The sequence below is a fragment of the Pneumocystis murina genome (genome assembly GCF_000349005.2).
Source record: "Pneumocystis murina B123 chromosome Unknown supercont1.17, whole genome shotgun sequence".
Taxonomy (NCBI): Eukaryota; Fungi; Ascomycota; class Pneumocystomycetes; order Pneumocystales; family Pneumocystaceae; genus Pneumocystis; species Pneumocystis murina.
The window spans coordinates 79,086-94,487 of NW_017802375.1; the positions used below are offsets into that span (position 1 = coordinate 79,086).

Consider the following 15,402-nt stretch of genomic DNA (forward strand, 5'->3'; position numbering starts at 1 on the left):
ATGACTCAATCTCGCCCAACAAAATCAAATATATCCGCAAATGCATCCAATAATTTTTCAAAATATAATGGCTTACATTCTTCTGGATCTGTAAGTTCTGTAGAAACTATAAATAATCGAAATTTATCATCAAAATTTGTACCATTACCTGCGAATTCTATAACTAATAAGCCTGCTATTGCATCATCATCTATTTACCAAATATGCAGAGAAATACATGGACGCTTGCTTAATGTTCCAAATTTTGAAATTTATTTAGATAATGCCAAGTCTCAAAATGATCTTTCCCCAGCAGGAATAGTAAATGATCCTGTTTCTTTGCTTTGGCAATGTTTCCGACAAGGTGCTAGTCTTTGCGCACTTTTTAATGCACTTAGGCCTGCAAAACCTTTGACTGTTAATCCGGATTCTTACTTAACAAGCATGAATGCATGTAAAGCAAGTGTATATCATTTTCTTCTAGCTTGTCGCAATGAACTTGGATATAAAGATGATGATTTATTTTCTATTTCTCAGTTATATCAGGATGATACAAACGGATTTGTTAAAGTTAAATTTTTTTGTGTTTTATAAAAAAATATTTATAATAAACTAGGTTACAAAGACAGTATCTCTTATATTAGACAAGTTGGAAGAGAAAAACCTTCTTCTTAAAAGAAAAAAAATAATATATAATGATCAAGATATAAAAAAACCGAAAGATAATCGAGCAAAAGTGGTAGCAGAACTTTTAGATACAGAGAGAAAATACGTTCAAGATATGGAGACTTTACAAGTAAGATGAAATAATTGCACAAGGTTTTCTAATTTTAGAATTATATGCATGCACTCCAATCAAACGAAATTGTATCTGCAGATACAATTCATCTTTTATTTGCTAATCTTAATATGCTTGTCGATTTTCAACGTAGATTCCTTATTGGAATAGAAGCTAACTCTGCTCTTCATCCTGAACATCAAAGATTTGGAGCATTATTTATACAGATGGTAAGTTTATGTATAGGAAATATTTCATTTAAATTCAATTTTAAAATAGGAAGAATCATTTAGTATATATGAACCATTTTGTTCAAATTATACATATGCTTCTGATCTTGCTATCGAGGAAACATCAAAGCTAAATAAACTTGCACATATCGTAGAGCCTACATATGAATTACCATCATTATTAATTAAACCTATTCAAAGAATTTGCAAATATCCACTTTTACTTAAAGTATTTAAATTTATATCATTATTATTATTCTAAAAAAAACTAGGAATTATTAAAATATACAGATCCATCGGATCCTCATTATGAAGAACTAAAACAAGGAATGTATGCAATTAAGCGAGTAACGGATCGTGTGAATGAAACACGTCGTCGACAAGAAAATGAAGTTGTTGTTATGGAACTTGAAAGAAAAATAGAAGATTGGAAAGGGCACAATGTATCAAATTTTGGTGCACTTTTACTTGAAGATGTATTTATAGTAATTAAAGGAGATGTGGAAAGAGAGTATCATGTATATCTTTTTGAAAGAATTTTGCTTTGTTGTAAAGAAATTCCTGCATCGAAAAAACAAGCAAAAGTCATGTCTATTTCAAAAAAATCGCACAAGAAACGCGGGAATTTACAATTGAAGGGAAGAATTTTCATTAATAGTGTATTAAATATTGATTCTATTTCCAAAAATGGTATATATTGAAGTTATTCTTTATATTACTAAAGAGATAAGGGCAATATACTTTACATGTTCATTGGCATAATGATCACGAAAAAGAGTTTTTTATACTTAAATGCCGTAATGAAGAAAATTTAAAACAATGGCATAATGTGCTCAAAAAACTTATAGAAGAATCAAAATCTAAAGATGATACTCAAATCAACCATAATACTATGAATTATAAATCTAATAAAATTGATAATCAATTTAATACAATGAAGAGCTTCAATACGAAGTCAAAAAATTATGCAACAGATGATAGTGATAACGAAAGTTCTTATAAAGATGTACGGGATATTATTGATAATAGTAATGATATCGGAACATCAACTATCAGTAAGAATCTGTCTTCAATCAGTGTAAGATCAAGATCTGCCACAAATGATAGCATTGCTAGTTTCGGAAATAATTACTACGGGACTCAAATATTCTCTTCTCGAAACCCGCCTCAAACTTCAAAAGTATCGCAAATATGCTATCAATCCTATTCAACAAATCCTAAGGGGGTCTTGGAAAATATAGATTGCAAACCATTTGAAAATAATTATATGATTCCAGATTCCCATATATCAATAACAACAGAATTATCATCTAATCCCACAAGAGAAAGTCTAGGCTCGTCTATTACCGATTCTTATTCATTTACAGGATTTAATACACAAAATACTTCTAATCATGATCTTGATCAACTTAGATATACTATACCATCTGTTTCTCAAACATCCCACAAGAACAATAATATCCCCTGTTCATTACACAATTATCGTATTCCAGCACATCCAACATCAATACCGGATATAATGTCTAAAAATAATACGCGCTCTATTAGTAATCCTGTAATTAATGCATTTCCGGAGAATCAAATACCTCCTAATACTAGCCTTTTATCGTCGGTTTCATCATCACATATAATATCAAACCATAAGATTGAACACAATGATAGTACATCATCTATTTCTCCAAATACATCATTATCACGACCAACAACTGAATCTCCAAATACAACAACTGGTAATATTTCTCCTTCTACTATTCCTCAGACTCGTTTAGAAGGAAACAAAAATGAAAATCAGGTAAAAATTAAGGTTAATTATTTGGATGATATTTTCGTTATTATTGTTGCACCAACTATTGGGTATGCTCAATTAATGGAAAGAGTAGAACGTAAAATTCATCTTTGTGGAAATTATGCTACAAAAAATCTTAGACAACCATTACGAATAAGATATCAGGATGAAGATGGAGATCATATTACAATTAATTCAGATGAGGATGTGCAAATGGCAGTAGAAATGCGGCACTTATATGGAACAGAGGGACTATCAGGTGCACCAGGCATTGTTAATTTATATGTTGGATAGCTATGGGACGTTCTAGAAATAGGAATTTCATATATAATAATATTCGATTTTGTCTTATAATTCATATATACTGGCAGAGTTCTATTTAAAAGTACATATGTTATATTAAGTTAACAGAATACCATTCTTCTAAAGACTATATTGGATATTATGTATTTCATATAGCATTTAAATGATCAATTTTCTCAATTTATATTTTTATTCTGATTATATATTTTTTAATAAGACTTTTAAATATATTAAATCTGTACTAAAATGAAAACAACCCTGAATAGAAGTCATAAACAGCGAATTATTTATATAACAGAAAAAGCTATCAAAATAAGTTATTCTTAAGTAGTTCATTATACTATTAAATATATTCAATTCATTAAAATTTCAAAAAAAATTATTTTTTTTAAAGTATTTTAACACAAAATCAATATAATATTTAATATACAATAACCGACTCAAAAAAAAGACTTATATAATCAAAAATAATAAAGATATTTATTATTTAATATTTTTTCTAATAAAAACATTATATTTATAGTTTTTAATAACATTTTAGCTATTCTCTAAAGTTTCATCATTTAATATTACTATATTTTGTAATAGATTAAAAATATTAAAAGTGAATTTACTCAACATTAAAAGTTTATATTTATAATCAGGATCATCTACAGAAAAAACACATTTCTGCTCAATAATAAATATTAATATTAATTTTAAAATATAAACATAAATAACTATTTCTTCTATTTTTAAAATATTAACAGAAGTACACTTATGCATTTAAGATCTATTAAAAAATAATATTACCTTTTACAAAATTAAAAAATTAAATATTTTAATCAAAAATGTAATTTCTAAAAATTATTAAAAACATATTTTTAAAGATTTAAACATCATTTCCTTTATAAAAAGTTTTTTTTTTATAAAATCAAAAATTCATAAATTAAAAGATTAATTTTAACTAAAAAAATTTAATATAGACCAAAAATACAACAAGATTACAAAATATAAATCATTAAAAATAAAATATTTAATAAACATCTCAAATAAAACATTCCATATTTAAATATACAATGTTTTAGCAGAAAACTAATTATATAAATAATTTTTATATCGTTAAAATTACTATTTTTAAATACATTACTCAAGAGACATCACTACAAACTCTTTTTCATCCTTTTAAACCAAGATTTATAGGAACTACTAACATATTCTTATGAAATCAAAGAAATCATTATAATCAGGAGCTCAAAACTTTTTTAAAATAGAACAATTATAATTCTATTTTTATTTAAAACAATTTCAAAGACATATTTAAATAATAATAATGATTTACAAAAATAAATCAATAAATCAATAAAACAATCAAAAAATCACCTAATTTCAATTAGAAATATAAAATCTATAAACTAAAACATTTTTTAAAAAATACAAAATATTTTCTAAACTTTTTAAAATATTAAAAAATCTAATATCAAACTATCAAACCTTTCAATTATGTATAATAATTTGCAAAACAAAAATTTACATAAAAAAACCATAATTTTTAAGAAAAATATAACTCAAATACATAAGAATATGACTATATTTTTAACTATTATATATTTTTATCCATAAAAAAATCATCTAATTATATAAATCACACAAAATATCACAACTATTAGCACTTTACAGTCATTCCTAGCCATCATTTTTCTAACTCTAACATAAATAATGAAATAAAAATGTAATGTTATATATGACATTTTTATTCATATTTTAAAAATTTTAATCTACCAGTAATGCCAAAATATACATTTTTCTTAATTATAAAATATATAAATTTATACATTAGGCTTTACTAATCAGCAAAAACATATTTATATAAATACTATTTCCTTGCTTTAATAATTAATTATTAGAAATTTTTTTAAAAATAAAGACTTTTATATTTTTTTCTAATATTTCTTTTCCAATATTAATTTTAAATATTTTGAAACATAAAAGTTCAAATATTTCAATAATTCATTTTTCTATATTTAAAAAAGACATTTCTAAAATTCTAATTAAATTGTGTTCTTACAAAAAGATCTTAATAATATATTCAACTTTACCAAAAAATTTTAAACTAATTTTATTTTTTTAACTCTTTCTAAAAAATTAAACTCAAATGATAATGTTGAGTTTTTTTAAAAAAGCAGCAAAATAATATTTTCTTTACAATCTTAAAAAACACCAATTCGTAATTTATATTATAAAATATTTTATATAAAATCACTTGGATTTTGAACCTTTAAATATCCATTAATAAATTATCTAAATATAATGTATCAAAAAAAATAAAATATATAATCTTATAACCTTATTTAAAAAACATTATATTTTCAAAAATTACTATTTAACTACAACAATTACATAAATAATAATGCAATGAAAAAAGTCTAAAAATAGCCTATATAACATTTAATATTCAATAAAAACCATTGCATGCAAATAATCTCATCAAAAATATTATTTCTAGACTCGACATCCAAATAAAAATTCTATATTTAACAAAATAAAATAAAAACCTAAATTCTAAATTAAAAAAATAGGATTAAAATAGCATTTTCCTAAACCAATTTTGATATTTTTTAAAAACCAGAGATTCCATATTTTTTTTTTCAAAAATTTAATACCATAAACATTTCATATTCCCAGAAATGCATTCCATATAAATCATATAATTTTTATAGAACAAAATTAATATATGCTCTATCAAAAACTAGGATATACAATAAACAAACCATACATTTCGTTTAAGAATACTTACCCATAAAGTAATATTTACATATTGGTAATTACCAGTAATAACATCGAGTTTATATCAGATCCTTTAAGATATCTAAAAAAATCCAATCTTCTTAGATAATTAGCTATTACATTATAATATATAATTTAGTTCAAAGGATTTTTATTTAATAAATGATCATGTTCAATAAAAGTTTCAGAAAAATCACTTAATCCAGTAACCAATTTCTTAGGATTATATTTCAAAAGCACTTTTAAAGAAAATGTTCCAGATTCAGATTCTGAACTGGTCGAAGTAGTATGATATCCACTTTCAAATTCAACATAATTATCATCTTGAAATGAATTTTTAGATAATTCTATATTTTCAATTTTTCTAAAATTACTACTTTCAGCCATATCAATCTCTTCATAAATTCCACAATCCCCTCGTTTAGGCCTTTTTATCATCCGTCCACTCGCAGTATATTGAATAGACTTATTAGAATCAAAACAGTCTTTATGTTTAAAAGAAGAGGTCCGAATGTCATTATCACTATCATCATTATCAGAAAATGTATATTTTATTCGTTTTCCACGTGTTCGCATTCCTAATAAAGTTGATTCTATGTTTAAAGACTAAATGAAAAATAAAAGATTAATAAATTACATAATCAAATTCCAAATACATACAGCTAAACGAGCACGATTTGCCTCTAATTTATCTCTTCTCTATAACATTAAATTAGTTAAAGCATTCAGAAGAACTCATAAATACAATCTGTGCTTTTTCTACACGAGGACATACTTGCTCCAATATTTTTGGGACTAAAGCAATAGCATTTAAAGAAGAATCATTAGATAAACTTAATGCATATTGACGAAGCTCATCAGCCGTTCCTGCAATAGACTTCCATTTGACAAATCCTGATCGAGATTTTGATTCACGGTAAACACGAAATGGTGTATCTAAGATTTGATTAAAATCAAAAAATGATAAGAAATAAATACCATTTCCTTCAATAAGCCACAGTTTTCTATTTTTACCATCCTTTCCCAATGGATGAACTAAAAGAGCGTTTTTCTTATCATCAGAAGCACGATTTTTATAATTCTCATCAATAAAAGAACGAACAACTTCTGAAGACATCAGACACCAATCCACCAAACAACAAAGCAATTTAAGCTATATAAAAAGCCATACTTAGTAAAAATATACAAAGCTTACCTCAATTCACCTTATCTGAAGCACAAAGAGAATAAAACCCCTTTTCTTTATGAAGAGGATTATATCCACACCAAGAAGGATCAAGATGTTTAATATGAACATCCACACTTTCACTTAAAGCACGAGAAAAATGTTTTGATCTATGTATATCAATAATGGTAATTTTGTAAAAAAACAACCCACTCTACTGCTCTTTTTCTATTTAAACATAAAGTTACAAGTCTACATAATAATTCAACAATTTTATCCAATGCTTCAGGTTCTCCGAAAATACCACTATACTTTCTAAGTAATTCATAACATACAACTTATCTTACCGTTCAATATCTTGCGGCCCTAAATCTGGAATTCCTTCAAATAATTGTGAAAACCGATTTCTAAAAGCTACAATATACGCTATATCTAAAGATGATATAAATGATTCATTTATATCAGATTCGTCAGGAGAACTCGTAGAAGAAGCCATAGAGACACTTTCGCTTTTAACAGGCGATAAATCGTTATCGGATTCCTTTAATATCACTGAATGTAATGATGAAGGAGGACTACTAAGCTCTGAAGAATCTGACATTAAATCTACATAAATTATTGAGACAAATATAAATTATAATAAGAAAAGTGCAAAAGCTATTATTTCAATAAAAAACTAATATAACAAATTTTCTTTTTTTCCTCTAAATAGAATGTATAAAATAATGTCTACGTCATTGCACCCATAGTATTATCTAAAAAAAATGTAAAAAAAATGTAAAAAAAATATAAAAAAAATAGAAAAAAGGTAGAAAAAAACAAAGATTTTAATATTTTTTCTTATATAAAAAGATAAAAATTAAAACTAAAAATAGAATCCAAGCAATCATTATTTAATAAAATAAACTTATAAATAAAATCAAATAGTAAATATATCTTATATATTATTTCATAATATAATATAATTTATACTGTTGGTTAGAATAAAAATTAAAAAATATCCCTATTATATACATTATTAACATAGAAAACATCAAAAATACCAATAATCTTTATTGATTTTATTTAGATCGTTAGATATATAAATTATATAATGAATATAAGAATAATTGAGGGGACATAACCCTGTCATTTTTCACTATTTTTCTTAATCATGTCTATTAAATAATTTGAAGATGAAAGACTAAAATATTTTAAAAAGTATTAAAAAAAATCCTAAAAGAAATAATCATATGTTTTCTGAAGGAAGTTTTGCCTATATATATTAAAAATCCTATTTAAATAAAAAAAAGTGTTACTAAAGCATCCATAGCACTGCGAATACCAGCAATCTTTTGATTAGGACCCCATCCACGACCGACCTCTTGACCATCAATTCTACAACTATATTCATATCCATCCTTATTTCCACCTTCTCCACCGATCCATATATATTCAATCTTTTTTCGCGTTTGCCCATCCGTATGATATTCTCTTCCAATCCGATTATATAAAGTCTGTTTTGCCATTTTATCTAGCTCTACAGAATTCTTTTGCTTTTTTTGAAACAAAGAAATATCTGGTGCCATCAACTGAGAAATCCAGCGAAAAGCAATTTTCTCCCCATTAGATGAATCCAATACTAAACCACCAATATAACTTTCAAATATATCAGCTACAATTTTTTTTAAAGATCTAACATTATCGCTTTCTGCAGATTCACTCAAAAGTAACCTTTTATCAAATCCATAAAGTCTACTAATTTTTTCAGCCTTAGTATTTCCTACAAGTTCCGAACGCATCACAGATAACTCTCCTTCACGAGCATCTGGAAATGCATTGAAAAGTAATCTTGTAACTGCATGATTTAAATATGAATCACCTAAGAACTCAAGCCTTTCATTATGCAGTTTTAAAATATCTCTTTCAGAAACATTATAAGACTGAGTAGAGTATGCATATGATCTATGTGTAAAAACCTGCTTTAATAATAATGGATCCTTTATTTCAGGTAACGAAGGTATCTCTGACTCTTTTACAAATTCTATTTTTAAAGAATTTTGAACCAATGACACCATCTCTAAAAAAAAAGGATCTTTCTTTACCATATCAGCCAATCGAAGAGCTATTTCATGTATTTTTTCTGCTTTTTCTCCTATGAAATGACCCTTCTTCAAAACCAATGCATATTCAACTAAATCTTGCAATGAACCCACAAAATATTCAAATTTGCAAACAATCAAAGTTTCATCATTCTCCTTATCCAAATTAACCTAACTATATCTTCAGCTCTCCCCTAAAATTCCAATATGTATAGAAAATAAATACGTTGATATTTGTATCATTCGTCTCCAATTTCCTTTTTTTCCGCATAAAAAACTTCCTAAAACCTATAAGAAAAGAAATATATTAAGGCACAAAAAGTTATCGCAAATCAAATAGTTTCCTCTAAGAAAATCTGAGGCAAAATAAATAAAAATACAAGTTTAATTTTTCGAAGTTTAAAGGAAACACTCCTAAAAAGCAAAATATTATTTAAACAAAGCTTATATATCATGAATATAGATAAAAAATATATATAAAATGAATAATAATCATGTGGTTATTAAAAATTATTCTTACAAATTAATGATACAAACATCATCCAAGTTATTGAAACTAATATACAAATTATTTATAAATTACATTACCATATAGATTATCTTGTAGAATTGTTGAGACTCATATTGTTTAAGTTCTTCTCGAAAAATCTCCTAAAACAACTACTTTGTGTCATTTGAGTATCGAAACTTTCATGAAGTGTATCGAGTGCAGACAAAGACTCATTGTTATAAATATTATCATTCAGACTAATAGCTTCTTGTGAAAAAGAATTCGAGTACATAGACATATCAAAATTGGAAAAGTCCCAGGTATTCCAATCAGGTCCTTCAACAATTGTTTCTCTATTTTTTGATGAATGTAAATTCATTAAAGGAATCTTCATATTCAGAAACGAAGGGGTTTTTTTAGAAAAATAAGGATATCTAGTCTGACAAAAAGGAGCATGCCATGTTGTATATAAAGGAAAATGACGATGACCAAAATTTTTCCGGCGACGAATAGAGCGAAGTTTTCGAGAAGATGAAAAGCCATGATTTTTCTGTGTTTTCAAATCTTTACAAAATTGAGAATTCTTTGTAATATTTGACTGATCTTTTAAAGATCTTTCATAGAATTTAAGCATCCATGCCTTATCAGAAATTTTTCTTTCATAAATAGGAGATATAGCAGTCATTGGATATATCATTTTATCATTATCTGTAGACGATATTGACATACATGTCAAACTTGGAGTACCATGACTCGCATAAGACATAGAACTAAAATCTAAAACATTATGTGATTTTGATTTTTGCAATTTTTTAGACCGTTTGGGAGAACGATTATATATAAAATAAAAATACAAAAAAACTTGAGAAATTGCACTAATGGTCCACAAAGTTAAACCCATAAATCCTGCAAACTCCTTCGACCAGCGTGGTTTACATCTTTTCTCAGGAAAAAATACACATGCTGCATTTACTGCTGCTATACCATTACCAGAAAAAAACAGCCATCCCCAGAAAATAATTCCTATAAATATAGAAAGGGTTCCAAGTGCAACTATACACATATTAAAGCCACGTTCTGGCAATAATACTGCATCCCCAATCATCAGTTGTAAATACAAAAATGCTGCTGTTGCTGCAAATACAATCACTTGTGGTGGACCTCCACGAACTGCTATTAACAAAAAATATCCTCCAAGAGTTAAATGAACTATCTATATTATACCATACAATTAGATTTACTTATTTCTTTTATCTTTTATTAGCTTACGCAACATATCAATATAGGTATTCCTTGTTTCATAATATTTCCAATAGTTTTCAATTCATTCTTTCATCTTGAACTAAACTGTCCGAGTGTCATTAAGGACACATTCATGATCACATGACTTATGTTTATAATAGAACTCTAACCCTATACACTAAGCATAGAAATCTATCCATACCCTAATCTCATGACACTAACAACGAAACAATCAACCACAACCCTACCCTAAGAACCAATAAGGTCAAAACCCTAACCGAGTTACTTAGCAACCAGTATATTTGAAAGCTTAAAGATTCGTATAACTCAATGAATTTCAAAATTAACTATATTTAAGAAGTTTATCTATTTTATTATGGATATTTCTAATATTTCTAATAGATATTGAAGTATTATTAAGAATTATTAAAGAATTTTTTAAAAAGAAAGGAATTTCTATATTTATTAAAAATAATTAATATTATTTAATGGGACCAAAAGCTGGACATGGTCAGAAAGGACAGAAAGGACGTTATGACAAAAGCCAAAAACAAAGACGGGGTGATTCTCGTGGAATGAAATCTCGTGGAGCTCCGATACGTAATAAACGTTTTAATCGTCCAAGAGCAACAAAAGTAATAATTGAGCCACATCGTCATCCAGGCGTTTTTGTTGCACGAGGAAAAGAAGATTTTTTGGTAACAAAAAATTTGGTACCGGGTGAATCAGTGTAATATTTAAATAATATAAAGGATATTTAATAAAAAAAATATAGATATGGTGAAAAAAGGATATCGGTTGAAGCAGATGGAAAAAAAACAGAATATCGAGTATGGAATCCATTTAGATCAAAACTTGCAGCAGGTATTTTGGGTGGACTTGACGAAATTTATATTCGTCCGGGATCAAAAGTATTATATCTTGGAGCAGCCAGTGGAACTTCAGTAAGCCATGTGGCAGATGTTGTTGGACCAGAGGGATTGGTTTATGCGGTAGAATTTTCACATCGTAGTGGAAGGGATTTGCTTCACATGGCACAAAAACGAACTAACGTCATTCCTATTATTGAAGATGCTCGTCATCCTCAAAAATACCGAATGCTCGTTGGTATGGTTGATACAGGTAGAGATATGCCTATAATGTACATACATGATATGTGGAATGCTTACAAGGAAGTAGTATTTGCCGATGTTGCCCAGCCAGATCAGGCACGAATTATTGCACTGAATGCACATACCTTTTTAAAAAAGTAAGTTATATATTAATTAAGAATTTAACTGAACAGTTATAGTTCTGGGGGAATTGTTATTTCAATCAAAGCTAATTGTATTGATTCAACAGTTGAAGCAGCAACAGTCTTTGCACGTGAAGTCAAGAAGCTGCAAGAAGAAAGAATCAAACCCCAAGAACAGCTTACACTTGAACCATATGAGGTATTACATTGTATTTTATGTGTTCAAACCATTAATATACCCAAAGAGAGATCATTGTATAGTTGTGGGAAAATATATAAGATATAGTTAAAAAGTTATGGAATATATTATTTATTATTATTAAACTATATATTCATGACCATGATACCTTTCAAACATGTATTAAAAAACTAGCCCTATCCAGTTTTAAATATATCTTAAATCTAAATAATAATAACCATAAAATAATACAACGCAGAATAATACAAAAACTTTATTATATTTACTATGAATATGTTTCGATCGTTGCATTTCTTATGCCCGTAATTGCCGTAGCTGTTTGTGCATCCTTTCATAGATAAACATCATATAGAATACTATAAAGATCTTACATGTAGTTTAAATATACTTTCAATAGCTGACAATTCTATTGCTGTCGTATCAAATCCAGCAAATGCAATCCAATCATTAACAATCTAAAATATAATTACAATCAATTAAATTATAAATGTAATCTTACAACACCAGCGCCAACAAGATCAGAACCTCTATTTACACTTCCTGCTATTAATGGAACCTGAAGAAGAGACGAAAGTTCATCCTGCTCAGCAATAGTAGTTTTAGGATGTACCTAAAAATATAAGACACTAAATATTCCAATATTTAAAAAATCTACCAAAGCCCCCTGATTACTTAACGCACAATAAGTTCCAACAAGAACATTTCCCGCAATAGTTTGTCGAAAAACTTCCACTCCAAGTACATCTGCAATAATTTCTTCTGTTTCTCTCTCAATATCAGGATGTACTAAAGCTACATAATCATTGCATGCAATAACATTTCCGAGAGCAGATAAACGTTCATTGATACTCTGAATTTTAACAGAGTCTGGTAAAGAATTTCGAAGATGCATAAGCTCTTGATCCTATAACATCCATCGTAAACACCAATTTCTCAAAAAGAAAATATTACAGTTGTTGTAGATGGAACCAGAAGACCTCTACAATTTCCAGCAGTCATCCTACCAATAATACGGGCCCCTGAAATACTAGAATGACATACAGGTACTAAAAACCCTTAAAACCACCTAAACCCTCACAAAAACTCACTAATATCTCCAAGCTCACTCTCTATAATACTAAAAACCATTATTAAAAAAGAAAATATAAAACATTCTACCTATGAAAGTTCTCTGAACTTCCAATTGCTGTCAAGGCATAACTATTTGTCAATTTCCCAAAAACACCAATTCTAAGGCACTATTAATCATCTTTTTAGTCTAGAAAAAAACGAACTCGCTAGAACTCTCAAACTGAGCACGTAAAGCTAAAAAAATAAGTTATTTGATGCAAATCTTTAACTATTTCACCCATTTTTCTATTCTCTATTTTTTTGTTGTCGGCCAGAAATTAGATAAAAAACCTATTACTTTTCAAAAATCTTATCTAAGTCTTACCAAGGATTTTCTATAAATATATAATTATTATAGAAATTAATAAAACTAGTTATATTAAAGAAATAAAGATATAGAAAATAAAGTTTTTTTTTGATTATAAAAGAATATTAATAATAATGATAAAGTAGCCTAATTGAAAATTTAGATACAAGTATTTTTATAATATATGTACAAGATTCAAGAAATTTCTTCATCAGATTCATGACCATGCTCAAACAAATAATTTGCAGTCATCTTTTCAAATAAAAATAAAGGAAAAAAAAAAAAGAAAAATACCTCTTCATTTTTATCACAAGCAAAATAAGCCTGAACAACAGTTCCTCGAGAAAATCCTAAAGCTTCAAGCTATTGAAAATGAGTATATATATTTAAAAATTTTTTTTTAAGAAATATCTTACTCTTTCAATAGCTTGCCGTTCCTCTTCTGTTAGTTGAATCATATTAGGCGTCAATGTAGTATCCTCTCCCTCTATTTCTTCAGAAAGCAACTGTAAAAATGCCTCAGAATTTTGATTTATAAGCTTTAAAAAGTAAAAAAATCATAAGCATAAAGATAAAATTAAAGTTACCGTAGCTAATTGTAAATTTCCTTGAGCTAACTGTTGTAATACTGATTCAAGCATATGTGGTTGAGTTTGAATAAGCCGTCGTAACATCTGAAATTGAGGATTGTTTCTTAGAAATGCCAAACTTTCTGTACTACCAGAACCTCCCAAAGAATTACCAGAACCAGAATTTAAACGTTCTCTTCCTTGTTGAGAAACTTGAGCAGCTAATTCAAATAAATTTTGAGATCGATTAGATGTAGGCACAGATGTAGGTTGAGGCACTTGTTGAGTCTGGAGTGTTTGTTGAGAAGGAGATACAGGTTGAGGAAGAGATACATGCTGAGATAACTCTTGAGATAAATGTTCAGGAATACCCTATTACAAATATATGTTATTCATTTAAACAAAATTAATCATTTAAATACTGTCAAAAGATACTCCACTGCTCTATCAGGATTATTGAATGCTGCACGCATAGCATTCTCTACTTCTGTACGTCCATATCCCATTTCCACCATATTTTCTACAGCTGTATCACGTAACTGCCCAATAACTAAAAATAATCAAATCATCAAATATTATATTCATATTAACCCTATACCAAGAGAATTAGGGTCACTAAAAACTCCAGAAGATAATGTCGGAGCCTCTGAACTTGATGTCATAGTTTTTATCTTACCACTTTCTGAATCTTGTATGCTCTCTGTAGAAACATTTGATTCCGTAGCAACACTAGAACTTGCTACCTGCTTAGGCTTCAAACCTAATTAGACATATATAATCATATAGCCTTTATAAACCACCTTCTGAACCATACAAACAATAAAATCCTTTTCTTTAATATTATAACTCTCAACTGTTTTATCATCCGCTAATATTTTTCCTATCAATTATTCCCATCAATTTAACATATAATAACCTAATAAAGCCCACCAGAATAAACAAGTTTTTGACACTTTGAATCATGACCTTGCACTTCTTGGATCTTTTCTTTAACTTGTAATATCTAATAATAACATTAATATATTCTTTAAAAAATCTTAAAAAAAAACAAATATACAGTATTCATCGGGTCAACATCTTCAATAACAAACTTTTGTTGGTTTAAATTTTTAAAAGTAAGCTTCATTTCTTATATTTTTAAAGGTTGTCGAAAAATGTCCGAT

At 27.5% G+C, this 15,402-nt stretch overlaps 7 protein-coding genes across 7 annotated transcripts; 2 read left to right on the plus strand and 5 right to left on the minus strand.

Annotated features, from left to right (window-relative positions):
- Nucleotides 1-3,067, plus strand: PNEG_03360 (hypothetical protein; the record flags this gene model as incomplete). The annotated part of the gene is made up of 6 exons (XM_007877251.2): nucleotides 1-549; nucleotides 596-775; nucleotides 814-987; nucleotides 1,037-1,216; nucleotides 1,260-1,677; nucleotides 1,719-3,067. 6 exons carry the CDS (start codon nucleotides 1-3, stop codon nucleotides 3,065-3,067), a joined length of 2,850 nt encoding a protein of 949 aa, XP_007875442.1.
- Nucleotides 3,068-5,977: 2,910 nt separating this feature from the next.
- PNEG_03361 (hypothetical protein) lies at nucleotides 5,978-7,608 on the minus strand (the record flags this gene model as incomplete). Its single annotated transcript, XM_007877252.1, has 7 exons — nucleotides 5,978-6,448; nucleotides 6,503-6,541; nucleotides 6,588-6,778; nucleotides 6,821-6,995; nucleotides 7,048-7,177; nucleotides 7,221-7,313; nucleotides 7,355-7,608. The coding sequence occupies 7 exons, from the start codon at nucleotides 7,606-7,608 to the stop codon at nucleotides 5,978-5,980; spliced, it is 1,353 nt and encodes a 450-aa protein (XP_007875443.1).
- Nucleotides 7,609-8,163: 555 nt separating this feature from the next.
- Nucleotides 8,164-9,162, minus strand: PNEG_03362 (hypothetical protein). Its single transcript, XM_007877253.1, has 2 exons — nucleotides 8,306-9,162; nucleotides 8,164-8,262 (listed from the first exon to the last, which is right to left on the minus strand). Exons 1-2 carry the CDS (start codon nucleotides 9,092-9,094, stop codon nucleotides 8,236-8,238), a joined length of 816 nt encoding a protein of 271 aa, XP_007875444.1. The 5' UTR covers nucleotides 9,095-9,162; the 3' UTR covers nucleotides 8,164-8,235.
- Nucleotides 9,163-9,589: 427 nt separating this feature from the next.
- PNEG_03363 (hypothetical protein) lies at nucleotides 9,590-10,920 on the minus strand. The gene is made up of 2 exons (XM_007877254.1): nucleotides 10,848-10,920; nucleotides 9,590-10,791 (listed from the first exon to the last, which is right to left on the minus strand). The coding sequence occupies exons 1-2, from the start codon at nucleotides 10,878-10,880 to the stop codon at nucleotides 9,685-9,687; spliced, it is 1,140 nt and encodes a 379-aa protein (XP_007875445.1). The 5' UTR covers nucleotides 10,881-10,920; the 3' UTR covers nucleotides 9,590-9,684.
- A 239-nt stretch (nucleotides 10,921-11,159) lies between these two features.
- On the plus strand, nucleotides 11,160-12,344 carry PNEG_03364 (rRNA 2'-O-methyltransferase fibrillarin; the record flags this gene model as incomplete). Its single annotated transcript, XM_007877255.1, has 6 exons — nucleotides 11,160-11,180; nucleotides 11,223-11,550; nucleotides 11,596-11,942; nucleotides 12,000-12,069; nucleotides 12,112-12,253; nucleotides 12,300-12,344. Exons 2-6 carry the CDS (start codon nucleotides 11,309-11,311, stop codon nucleotides 12,342-12,344), a joined length of 846 nt encoding a protein of 281 aa, XP_007875446.1. The 5' UTR covers nucleotides 11,160-11,180; nucleotides 11,223-11,308.
- Nucleotides 12,345-12,518: 174 nt separating this feature from the next.
- On the minus strand, nucleotides 12,519-13,605 carry PNEG_03365 (eukaryotic translation initiation factor 6; the record flags this gene model as incomplete). Its single annotated transcript, XM_007877256.1, has 9 exons — nucleotides 12,519-12,581; nucleotides 12,625-12,708; nucleotides 12,753-12,863; nucleotides 12,909-13,157; nucleotides 13,205-13,299; nucleotides 13,342-13,370; nucleotides 13,412-13,483; nucleotides 13,528-13,558; nucleotides 13,602-13,605. 9 exons carry the CDS (start codon nucleotides 13,603-13,605, stop codon nucleotides 12,519-12,521), a joined length of 738 nt encoding a protein of 245 aa, XP_007875447.1.
- A 260-nt stretch (nucleotides 13,606-13,865) lies between these two features.
- Nucleotides 13,866-15,365, minus strand: PNEG_03366 (UV excision repair protein Rad23; the record flags this gene model as incomplete). Its single annotated transcript, XM_007877257.2, has 9 exons — nucleotides 13,866-13,922; nucleotides 13,965-14,033; nucleotides 14,087-14,209; nucleotides 14,258-14,611; nucleotides 14,662-14,789; nucleotides 14,838-14,991; nucleotides 15,040-15,119; nucleotides 15,170-15,242; nucleotides 15,297-15,365. 9 exons carry the CDS (start codon nucleotides 15,363-15,365, stop codon nucleotides 13,866-13,868), a joined length of 1,107 nt encoding a protein of 368 aa, XP_007875448.1.
- Nucleotides 15,366-15,402: the final 37 nt, after the last annotated feature.